General features: G+C 36.7%; 1 protein-coding gene across 7 annotated transcripts in view; it reads left to right on the forward strand.

Moving 5' to 3' along the window:
* The window catches only part of TMEM117 (transmembrane protein 117), a 494,145-nt gene that overhangs the window by 254,879 nt on the left and 226,550 nt on the right, over positions 1-12,716 (forward strand). For 6 of the 7 annotated variants that reach the window (XM_078075906.1, XM_078075905.1, XM_078075912.1 and 3 more), the window contains one exon: positions 6,774-6,873. The exons of the other annotated variant lie outside the window; for it this stretch is intronic. In XM_078075906.1, the coding sequence (XP_077932032.1) occupies positions 6,774-6,873 (100 nt within the window). The remainder of the gene's footprint in view (positions 1-6,773; positions 6,874-12,716) is intronic. 7 annotated transcript variants of the gene reach the window in all.

Below are 12,716 nucleotides of genomic sequence, written 5' to 3' on the forward strand. Positions count from 1 at the left end.
AGGAGTTCATATATTTTTTTGAACTAGTGTTTTCATGTTCTATGGGTAAATGCCCAGTAGTGGAATTACTGGATCATATATATGGTAGTTCTATTTTTAATTTAAAAAGATTCTTTTAAATAATAAGATTCTGTAGATACCATGCAGAGATTTTACAATATTTTACTTTTTTTCATTATTAGTCAACTAAATTACATTCAAATTAATTTACAACATGTAATTGCAGAAAGTCAAGGATGTATTCTTCATTTTGATTTGCTTAAATCCTTGCCTCTAGCTTTTTATTCTAGAAGAGATAATAAAAATGATACAATGATATTCTGTTCTTTGTTAGAACATAATAATTACATGGCCTACTCGTCTTTGATGTTTATTTTTAATTTATCTTATATTGCAGATTCTTTTTTTATCTTTTATCCTTTTGTCCTCTTCCTAGTTTCCCCCTGATGTCAGATAATCTAAGTAATTTTAAATTAATCAATTGACTACTTAATTCATTTAAATATTTATTACATCCGTAAGTCATACTATAAGCTGGGAAAAAAATTTACCTGCTTGGCCAAATGAAACATGTTCTTTATCCTTGATCAGCTAAGTCTTGTGGGAGAGAGGGGCAATGTGAGAAAATCATTAAAATACTTGAGGAAGATGATTTAATACTGAAGTATATTCAAAGAGTTATGGTAATACCAGGGAAGGGATGACTTTCAGGGGTAATGGCAGGAAATTTCTCAGTGGCTAGGTTGAGTTAGTGATCTCAGGCCAGAGGAAAGTGGATGGCATTCCAAACAAAGAACATTGCACACAAAGATACTAAGGTAAAAAAAAAAAAAAAAAAGGATACTAAGGCACATTATAGAATAGTGGGGTGTTTGGTGAGATTGATTTCGTGGTGAGGTGGAGGGTCTAATGAAAGGAGGTTGTGACATGAAAAGAGAGGTGTCTGAATGAAAGCATGGCTTGGCAGGGAGTGGACAGTCTTCTTATCCGTGCTCTACTCTGTGACAGTGGGAGCCCCTGTATTATTTTAGAAAGTGGGAGTCAGTAGGCTAGAGGTCTGCCGTGTTTTACATGCCTATTATGAAATTGTGTGAGAAACTTTACATTCTTATTTCAAAAATGTAATAATGTTAATCCTCAGGAAACCTGTGTGAGAAATAGATGTTTTTATCCCCACTCTACAGATAAGGGAATAAGTTGATCATTTTTCCCAGGTCATAAAGTGGGAGGTAGTTTGCAAACCCATGACTTTCTGGTTCTAGGACTCCTGCTCTTTGTTATAATGTATTCCTTCCCCAGGGGTCACTACAGTGGCAATGCAGAGTCTGAAATAAGAGGAAGATAGTCACAGAGAAATAGGAGGCCATTGCTTTAATTTAGGTTAGAGGAGTTTATGAACAGGATTAAGACATTGGTAGTAGTGATGACAGAAAAACAGCACAGATTTGAGAGCCTTTCAGAAGTAATCTTAGTGATTAATCAAATGTTGGGAGTAAACGAGGGGGAGGAATTGCTGATATACTAAGGTGTCTATATCTAGTACAGATGAGTTTCACTGAATGGGCTGAAGCAAAGCAAGGGATGAAAGGAATGGGTTAGGTATGGTGAATGTATTCACAGACAGGGTGAGTTTGTTCAATGAAAACTCCATCTGCAGTCTTTTTATATATGTCTTCCTTATAAAAATTAGAAGGTATATATGGCTGAAGTTGAGAAATTTGAGGTGGCATTTTATCTGTAAGCATTTTAGGTCCAGATGCAATTTTAATTATTCCAGGCTACTTCTAATAATTGTCTGCAGGATTTTGACATTCCAATGCATCTTGTTTCATAGGTTCATACCGTAGCTCTTGCCTGGGAGGTTCATACACGTGTATTGAGTTCCATCAAAGCCTTTCAATAGGGGCGCCTGGGTGGCTCAGTTGTCAAGCATCTGCCTTTGGCTTAGGTCATGATCCCAGGGTCCTGGGATTGAGCCACACATCGGGCTCCTGCTCAGCGGGAAGCCTGCTTCTCCCTCTCCCACTCCCCCTGCTTGTGTTCCCTCTCTCACTGTCTCTCTCTCTCTCTCTCTGTCAAATAAATAAATAAATAAATAAAATCTTTTAAAAATAAGCCTTTCAATAAGCAAAAAGTAAGAATTTTGAGCAAAAATACTAAAATGTGGTTATTTGGTTTTTTTTTTTTTAAGATTTTATTTATTTATTGACAGAGAGACACAGGAAAAGAGGGAACACAAGCAGGGAGAGTGGGAGAGGGAGAAGCAGGCTTCCCGCGGAGCAGGGAGCCCGATGCGGGGCTCGATCCCAGGACCCTGGGATCATGATCTGAGCCGAAGGCGGACGCTTAATGACTGAGCCACCCAGGCACCCCTAAAATGTGGTTATTTGGATAATAGTTCACTAAGTGACTAGATTGAAGGCTGTTAATCATTTCCTCACAAACACAAGAAGAGTGAGAGAGAGTTAATATAATAAATCTAGGTTTAATTCTTGGTGCTTTGTAGTGACAGATTTTTTTTCCTCAATGTCACAAGAATGCTTAGAATTTTTGCTTTAGTTTCATTGTGTTTAATGCAAGACTGTACTCATGTTACGTCAACTCCTTATCCATGATTTACTTGTGTATGAAGCCCCCAATCTTGTTTATGTTGCCCAAACATGGCTGGGAGAGACAGCTGTGACATTATGAATCCAGCTGGGCACAGATGGATCTTCAGTGAAGCATGAATCCATATTGGTTTGGTGATCTATGTTTACTGCCTCCTGTTAAACTTTCAGAGACTCAACTCCTAAATCACCTGGCACTGACTCCATCCATGTACATATAAGTAATAGACTGAAGTGAACTGGAACTTTTGTTGCTAGTGAGCAAGACTGTTACCTGTAAGGGCAATATACTAGATTATGGTTTTATTGACTATTTAGCCCACGTTAGAATCTGATTAGTTTATGCCCATTTAGCACATGGTTTTCACTAGGTGCGATAGTCTTGATAGCTTCTCAGGCTGCTTTGATAATTATGAACATTTCCACAATCCTGTATATTGAAGTTTCCACACATCTGTTATGGATTTGACAGTTAAACTTGAGATCTCAAAAAATAAAAACTGAAGTTACAGCCTGTAAAGAAATTCATTTAGAATTTTTAAAGAAAATATCAGTGATTGATATTTACCTGGAAGGCTGATAGAACTGCAAGATTTTCTAGATCTACACACAGTGGGAATAACAAGCTAAAGTATAAAACAAACAAAAGATGTATGAATAGTTGAAATAATTAGCTAAAACTCCAAACAAAACTAAAACGTTAATGGTGCCTCCTAGCAAATAACACTTAATTCTCAATCACTCCCCGAAACATTGGGTATGAAGCTTCACAACTTCACTTTTGTAGAGAGCAATGTGATATTCAAACTGATAAATGTATGCACACTCTGTCCTTTATAACCAGAACAGGAAATGTTGTTACTGTTAATGGGTATGCAAATCAATGAACTAGTATTTCCAAATTTTTGTGACAGGTTGCATATTTGTAATTCTGTATGTTTGTCTAAAGCAGCAAAAATTAGAATACTTACTACCTTTTATATATCACCCTTCACTTTTATATATACTAGTTATTTCATAAATTGTGCTATCTCATCTTCATTGTTACCATAGCATTCAGTACTCACCACATGCCCACAGTTCAGATCTTACTTTACTACGGTTTTTATGGTTTAATATACGTAGATCTACCCATACCATATAGAAAAAAATATGAATAACTTGGTTTGCTTCCTTAATTCACACAGTAAGCGAATGTTTATTGATAACATACTATATGCAGGCGGTGCTCTAAGTGCTGGGGAATCAACAGTGAAAAGAATGGCCACAGTAACTCTCTGTCCTCTTGGAGCTTATTATCTAGTTTTAGACATTGTTTTTTCTCTTGATTTTCGATGGTATAGCCCTGTTTCTTCACATCCTAGTAGTTTTTAAATGAATGATGGTTGTTATGTATAAAAGTGTGTAGGGGACCTAGATGATATTTTATTCATCCCGAAAATGTTCACTCTTTCCTCTGTTAGATGGGAGGAATAGAAGTTCATCACCTTAATCCAGTCATGGAATGGAGTAGGTAAGGACTGATTCAGTTTCAGTAAGGACCCATCCATCTCTGGTATTCTCTAGCCTCCCATTGCTCTGTGTATTCTCTTGGGCCATTCCTTCTGGCAGGTTCTGAAATACAATAGTCTCCTCAATGTGGTGAAATTGCCAAACCTCTGCTGTGCTTTTCAGAGACTTTCTGCTTAGTCTCTTAGCCTACCCCCTGAACATAATTCATAATTTGGTAAATGTCTTGAAAGTAAACCCAGCTGTGTATCATGCTTCCTTCTGGGCCCCTCCAAGATGAGGATCTTGGTTCCTTAAGTTCCTAATGTTCGTCTCTCCAGCTCACTGAGACTCCTCCCTGCCCAGGCAAAGCCTAGATTCTCATCCTTTTGCCTTGCGTGCAGAATCAGCAAATGTCCCCAGAGAAAATATAGCTAACGTTTCCACAATTCCCTCCAATCTGATAAATTGGTTTTTCTAGTTCTCATTGCTTAATCAGCTCTCAGGTTGTTTTAAGCAGATTTTATGTTTTATATATATTTTTTAGTTGTTCTTGGCTGGATCATTAATCTCTTGCAAGCTTATCCATCTCATCCCTATTTTTAGATACTGAAATTAGAGAATGATGTCTTCTCTTAGACATACCTATGTTATCACAAGGAAGGTACCCTGAAATTTCCACCCTAGCTCAATGTATTCTAGAACTAATTGGCAAAGTAGGCATGTAGGGATGTGTCATTGAACACATCCTTCAAAATAAGTGTTATTGAAAGAGCTGGACAGTTATGAGAGCTGATACTCTAAAGTACGCTGGGTTCACTGCCCAAGAACTGTTCACCAGTAGTGATACTGAAGGGACTAAGACTGAGCTGTCCAAGTTAACTTGTGGACTTTCACATGGAGGCTGCTTAGATTGGTGAACTCAGTGGGAGTCCAAGACTTGAGGGTGACTCTGACGAGCTGCAGCTTCTGCATACTGCTCTTGACTTCTGTTATGAATTATCCTCAAAGGAAATAAGTCTGGATCTTCATTGTCTGCTAAAATACTGGGGAATAGAGTAGATAGTCTTTGTGGTTTTTTTATATCTCACTAACCCTTGTAGGAAGAAGATATAGCATAGTGGTTAAGTGTCTGGATTTGGGAGTCAATCAAATTTAGATTCAAACCTTGTCCATTTCCTAGATGCTTGACCTTGAGAAAGTTGTAAAAACTCTCCAAAGCTTCAGTTCCATATCTGTGAAACAGGAATAATAACACATTTCATTGTGCTGGCATGGAAGCTATTGGAGACACTGTATTTAAAGTGCTTATAATGGTCTCTGGAATATCGTAAGCCAGCAGCTTAGTTATTTTGGTTATTATGGAAACCTATGGAATAGAGACTCAGAATTTTGAGGTGAGATCTTAAGATTTTTATAAAGATTTTCTAAGGTAGGTGAATGAAGGATGTGGAAAAAAAGTGCTTTTAAGAATTCATATGTTTATTTTTCTTAAGTAAAACTATTTAAATATTTGTTTATTTTATGGATAACAAAACTATAAGAAAGAACTCCAGAAAAAAAAAACAACTGAATTGGAGATGATTTACCTCTCAATGACTTAAAAAAATTATTTCTTTGTAGTTTCACTAAATAACAAACGTATCATTTTCTACTGTGTTTTGTTTTAAAGTTAATCTAAGGAGAATCAAGGTTAACTAATATTCTAAATTGTTCAGGTGTTATCATGTTTAAGAAAAGGAACAAAATTTAAAGTAAAAAAAAAAATCTGAGTAAAAAAAAAAGCTTGAGAGGGAGAGAGAGAAAGAGAGAGAGAGAGAGAGAAATTTGATTCCTAATTACCATTCATTAGTTGTGTGGTATTGATTGGGCAAGTTAAATGATCTCCCTGTGTCCCAGTTTTCCTGGAAAAATTGTACAATGGGAAAATAATTCTTAGATTTTCTTGAATATCAAATGAGGAAAAAAATAAAAATTACATGTAATAAGCATAGTCTTGTTACTTGTATTTAATGATCAGTTGTGCCTCTGAATCTCTCTTTGGACCATGAAGAACATGAATTGGTGTTATAGGAAGCAGAAGAATTTGTGACACAAAAAGAGATGAAATTAAATCTGGTTATTGTTATTTAAGTAATAATTTAAACCACATGTATTTGAATCAAATTTTATGTTTCTTTATTCTGTGGAAATTTTCTGAAATGGACATTTTTTGACCATTATTCAGGTATGATATTGTATCCAAAGCCTAGACCCAGTACCTCTTCAATAGTTCTGAGTTAACAGAACTGAAGGAAAAGCGAGCTTTTCTCTTCCCTTGCAAGTTACTCTAATTCAGGAATTGTTTCCACACTCTGCATACCTGAGTGAGCATGAAATGATGCCTTTACTGAGTATTTCTGTTTGATTTTTCAAAAACTGTTGTCAGTCTTACAGCTTGAAAATGAAATGCACATGGTAATTGGTAGAGCCACAGTCAGTCTTCAAATCTAATTGGAACTGACCCAGACACCCTCAGAAGTCTTCCTAGCCTTTCAGATCTGTAAGCATATGTGATGAGACAAAGGCAGGAGAGCTTGTTGAAAGGGAGGGAAGACCCTTTGCGTGTTGCTGAACCAGAACGCTTTGATATGGCTCTCTCAGTATGGACAATGTCTTGTGTGTTTGTTTCCACAGAGCATATATCATTACAGACTATATGGGCATCCGAAATGAAAGTTTCATGAAATTAGCTGCGGTAGGGACCTGGATGGGGGACTTTGTCACAGCCTGGATGGTAAGAAATTTTAACTTCACCCATTTCAAACATTAGATGGAGGAAAACTTTCATAATGTTGGATAGACACTACTTTTGAAGGGTTTAGAGCAAGAGAGTTACTTCTCTCTTGAGTGGAACAAATTCATGAATACAGATAAATTTAGAGATTGTATGCAATATCTGTTTACCTTAGGGGAAAAATTAATGCAACTATAATATGAATGATGGCTGTCCACCAGGAAATATTTATTTATAACATATATACCTATCTATCTGTATATGTATGAGTATACAAACATACATTCATAACATTAATAGAAACTTCCTTGTGAAGTTCTAAATAATTTTGTGAAGATTATTGTTTTTGACATGTGCAGTTTTCAGGTAAGGAATGTTGTCTGGCCTGTCTCAGAAGACCACATGAAATATTTTTAACAACTGTTTTTTATTTAAAAATTTTTTTACACAACACATCTTATAATATTTTATTAATATTAATTTAATTTAATTTAATTTTTTATTTCAGTATAGTTGACACCCAATTTACGTTAGTTTCAGGTGTACAACATAATGAATCAACATCTCTGTACGTTATGCTATGCTCACCACAAGTGTAGTTAGGGCTCTTAAAATAGTTTTCTACATTTATTTTCCTCATTGAACCTATAAAATTAATGTTGCATTATTAGTATTTATTATTATTATAAGCCTGCAACAAACAGACAAACCATATTTCATGCTGAGTTCATCTGTCAAGAGAGTAACTTCTTTTTTCATTTTTTGTTTTCATTAAAATTTTTTTGGGGGGCGCCTGGGTGGGCTCAGTCAGTTAAGCATCTGCCTTCAGCTCAGGTCATGATCCCAGGGTCCTGGGATTGAGTCCCACATCGGACTCCCTGCTCGGCGGGGAGCCTGCTTCTCCCTCTCCTACTCCCCCTGCTTGTGCTCTCTCTCTCTGTGTTAAATAAATAAAATCTTTAATTTTTTTTTTATTCAGGTATAGTTAACATACAGTGTTATATTAGTTTCAGGCATACAATATAGTGATTCCACAATTTCATACATTTCTCAGTGCTCATCAGGATAAATGTACTCTTAATCTCTTTTGTCTGTTTCACCCATCCCCCACCCACCTCCCCTCTGGCAACCACCGTTTTGTTCTCTGTATTTAAGAGTCTGTTTTTTTGTTTGTCTCTTTTGTTTGCTTTTGTTTGTTTATTTGTTTTGTTTCAAGTTTTTATTTAAATTCTAGTTAGTTAACATATAGTGTAATATTAGTTTCAGGAGTAGAATTTAGTGGTTCATCACTTACATATAATACCCAGTGCTCATCACAAGTGCCATCCTTAATACTCATCACCCATTTAGCCCATCCCCCCACCTATGTCCCCTCCATCAACCTTCAGTTTGTTCTCTGTATTTAAGAGTCTGGGTTTTTGTTTGTCTCTTTTTGTTTGTTTTGTTTGTTAAATTACACATATGAGTGAAATCATATGACATTTGTCTTTTTCTGTCTCACTTATTTTGCTTAGCATATACCCTCTAGGTCCATCCATGTTTTTGCAAATGACAAGATTTCATTCTTTTTTATGGCTGAGTAATATCCCATTATATATATATACCACATCTTCTTTACCCCCCAAAAAACCAAAACAGTAATTCAAAAAGACTTTTGCTCCTCTTTGTTTATTGCAAGATTATTTACAATAGCCAAGATATGGGAGCAACCCAATTGTCCATTGTTAGATGAGTACCTCTGTTTTAACCATTGGATTAATTAAGTACAGTATGTAGCTGGAAAGCTCTAGGTCCTATAAGTTTATAAGAGAATCTCAAAGTACAAAGAGCATAACTCTCATAAAAATGAAACCTGTTAATCTTTGTTGATACCTCTCATAAGTGCAGTTAATCGTAATTGGCTTTATTCATCCATTCACTTGTAAACAAGAAGACATACCAAAGGAAAGGATGCCCTACCTAAACAAGACTAGGCAGGGACGTGCCCCTACAAACGTGTTCCAAATACTGCAGGTAGATTGTCACAACAGTTACTGCCCTTTCTATGGAGAGCTTTGTGTCTTACCTAGAACAAGTATTTTCGGGGGACAGGAAACAGTTATATCTTAACTGGTACTACTGTGATCATCCTGCAAGAGTATTAAGTAACTACCAAAGGGTTTGTGTAGCCCATTTTTAGCCTCGTCCTACCCCTGTTCAATTTTAGAATGTTAATAGAACAAAGTACCAAATGCATCCCATTTCATTAACTTTAAAATCTAGATTTGAAAAGTGATTTTATTTGTAATCACTAGATATGACAATTAGAATAAGCCAAACATCAGGCTGCATGGCTGACTCAGTTGGTTATGCATGCGACTTTTGATCTCAGGGTTGTGAGTTCAAGCCCCATGCTGGGTACAGAGCTTACTTAAAAAATAAGAAAATTCTAAAAAAATAATAAAATAAAATAAGCCAGACATTAAGACCAGGCTGCCTCATGTCAAAAATTTCTATTTCCATTGGGAAAAACTATTTAGAAGGAGAACCAAACAGAAAATAATTTCTCTTCTAAAACTATTTCCCTTTTAGGAGGAAAAGTAGAAGGAAAACTTTAAACATGTAATTTCCATGAAATATGAGGTGATACCTTTTGAAAAATTTCTGCATTAACTATGGATTGTGATTTTTTTTTTTTTACTCCATTTTATGGTGAATCTGCTTAATAAAATGGAAAAAGGAATTCAGAAATTTGGATTCTCTGACCTTGCTGTGTCTGGCATGATCTTCCACGAATAATATGCAATCCTCTGAGCCTCGGTTTGCACATTTCTTTAAAGGGGCTAATAGTTGCTATTCGTGTTATAGGTTTTCTATGAAGATGAAGTGTGTGGTCCTGTGATGGGACTTCAAATGCTGCAGTGCGAGGGAGACATAAGTGCTTTATTGCAGCTGTTTATGTTCTTCCCAGCTTATCCCAGGCTTGTGGTCTGGGGTGCCTGAAGTTTCCTTCTGGTTGGCAGTGCTAGAATACACTCTAAGGCAGTGTGGTCCATTACTTCCTGAATCACATGCGACACTGCCCCTGATCAAAGTCAGGGGAGAAGCACCAGAGCACATCAGCAGAACAGCAAGCCCGAGGACCTTACTCTGCAGTTTTCAGGCTCAAGTCCACCATTTGATACAGAAATCATTTTCTTTCCCATGATGACATCATTATTTTTTGTGGCCCAATTCTAAGCCCTCCCCAGAGTTTCCCTCAAGACAGTGTTTCCGAGACCATATGTGACTCTGCCCCTATTTACTGGTTCTATTTTTTTAATTAAGATTTTTTTTCTTTTGAATCATAACGTGGGGTCCAATTTCTAGGGCAGCCCTGAGAGGCGAATGCATGGGGCAGCTTTGACCGAAGACCTTTACCTTTTCTAGCTAGGTTTCTACTGTGCACTCATCTGCCCTACTCCTGTGGTTTAGCAGAATACACATAATGCCACGGTGCAGCTGTGGTCTTTCTGTCTCTCTGAGGTCTGGCTGACCTTCATAGTTTCTCCTGAATTTGCTACTGTAAGGCCTTCTATTTTTACTAGCTAACCTGATAACTTTTTACCTTTGTCAATGCTGCTGATTACTACTCTGATCAATACTTCCAATACCACCGAGGTAGGACTGGATTGAGAATCAAGAAAACTGTGTTTTAGGTTTAACCCAGCAGTGTGATCTTAAGTCACTTCGCCTTCTGGGGCCTCACATGTTTTCCTTTGTGTAAACGGAGAGAGAATCCAAAGTCCTTTTTTGCTTATGTTACATGAAATGTTGACCTTTCCCTGTTAGACACAGAGACAGAAATGGCAAAAGAAACAGAGTGCCCTCCTGATTTAAAAGTACAGTCACACAGGGAGGCTTCCCAGAGCACATCATTTCTTTTCCCATTTTTATTCACTGACTAGGTGGTAACTTTCCATATAAATATTTATATGTCTACATATGTGTGCAATGATAACATTTTAAAAAATAATAGTTTTCCTCATGAGAGGAGTCTAAGGAGCTTTGACCTTCATTTGTCTATAGAATTCTCATCATGAAGTGAATATCAATGATGAAGGTGACTGTCATGGAAAAGTAAGTGACTATTTACATTTCCAATAAAAGTGTGCCTTTTAATGTATTTCTGAAATGGAGAATTTTTCTTTTATGGAAATAATTCAAAACTTCCCCATGGTTTTAAAAGGCACACTGGGACTGATGCAATCCCCAGGCATGGCTGATTTCAACCGATCGGACAACTGTCTTTGCTCCTCACACTACAGAGCATCAAGCTCTACTAGGTTCAATTTCCGAGGCAATCCTGACTATTCTTAGCTCTGTGGGATGCTTCACGCAGAGGACAAAAAAATATATTAAGTCAGGGTTAAAGTTACTATTTTTTTGTCAAATAGATTTTTAAAAAATTTAATATAAAAGAAATACCTAAAGTGATGGGTGTTGTCATTCAGCACTGAGCTGGCTGTTCATGTTGATAGGAGCAGAGAAGAGCTCTGTCATGAAATTTGCCCACACTCTGCCATTGAGCGAGGAGCGGAGGGGTGTTGGCCCATCCTATAGCACATGTCTCTAGTTTCACTGACCTTCCTTCAGAAGACAAAGATCACAGGCTCTCCTTGGGTCTAAGGTGGCAGGGGATGCTGAGGACAAAGATGGCATTTGCTTCTGCCCCTCATTTAATACCAGAAGGAAAAATCACTTCCTGTCTCTCTATACCTAACCATCTGTTTTCCCCAGCCCCTACTTCGTCCTGCTCTAGTGGCTTTTCTAGCAGTAAATGGTAATCTGGCTTATGATAGTGATAGGGACATCAGAGTCCAGGTTTGAAGTTCGTGGTTGCGGGAAGGGGAGAGAAGGATGCACATGAAGTGAAGTCAAGGCCTGACCTAAAGAAGATAATGACATGGTAAAGACTGAAGGCATAAAGCATTTTTCATCATAACACCATATATGGTGTGTATCAAATCCTAATACTCATAGGACCTTGGTTGGCCTTGATATATTTTTCCCGGGATTGTCTGTGGACTTTTGTGTATATATGTGCTGCTACTAGCAAACCATATGGATTGTGATTAAAGAGATGTCATACATACAAAAAAACAATTTCGTTGTTTGCCATTTGGCTTTACCTTTATTTCATGTTTTTATAGTGACCATTTGTTGTTTTTTTTTTAACTGTGTGTGATTTTAAGAGACTTTATTTTTTCTTCTTGAAATTCAGAGTTCCGTTAGAGCTAGACAAACATAGTCAATATGTTCACGTGGAAATGCCTTTAGATTGATAAAAAATATAGCCTCAGTAGTTTTAAAATTTAAAATTTGCTTAATTATCTCTATTGAATCTAGCAAGAATATGATTTTTAGAAAAAGAAAGTGTTTTTATATATTTCACCCTTCTATTTTAATTGTGCCTGTTTCATATGTAAATACTGCATTATCCCTCTAAATATTTGAGTGACAGATTTTGCCTTCTAATTTTTCACATATTTTCTTTGTCTTCAGATTGTGTAATTCATATTTATATTGCTATTATCTTTGTTCCAAAAGACTGTTTAAGAGGTAAAGCTGAAAACTCTTCTTTACCTCATTAGAAACTTCTTGAGGGGAGTTCCAGCGTCACTTGTGGTACTCAACACAGTACCAAGCATGAAATAGATGCTTCAGAAATCTTTATTGAAGAATAAAGAGATCCTAAGAGTACATATGCATTAAGTTCCATTTCTTTTTCCATTGTTCCCTTTTGTGACCCAGTGTCGTAAAATGGACATTCTAGAATGCTGAAAAGGTGGGGGGAGAACTAGATTGTTCAGAGTCTTCCCATC

The sequence above is a fragment of the Halichoerus grypus genome, chromosome 6 (assembly GCF_964656455.1).
Source record: "Halichoerus grypus chromosome 6, mHalGry1.hap1.1, whole genome shotgun sequence".
NCBI classification, from domain to species: Eukaryota; Metazoa; Chordata; class Mammalia; order Carnivora; family Phocidae; genus Halichoerus; species Halichoerus grypus.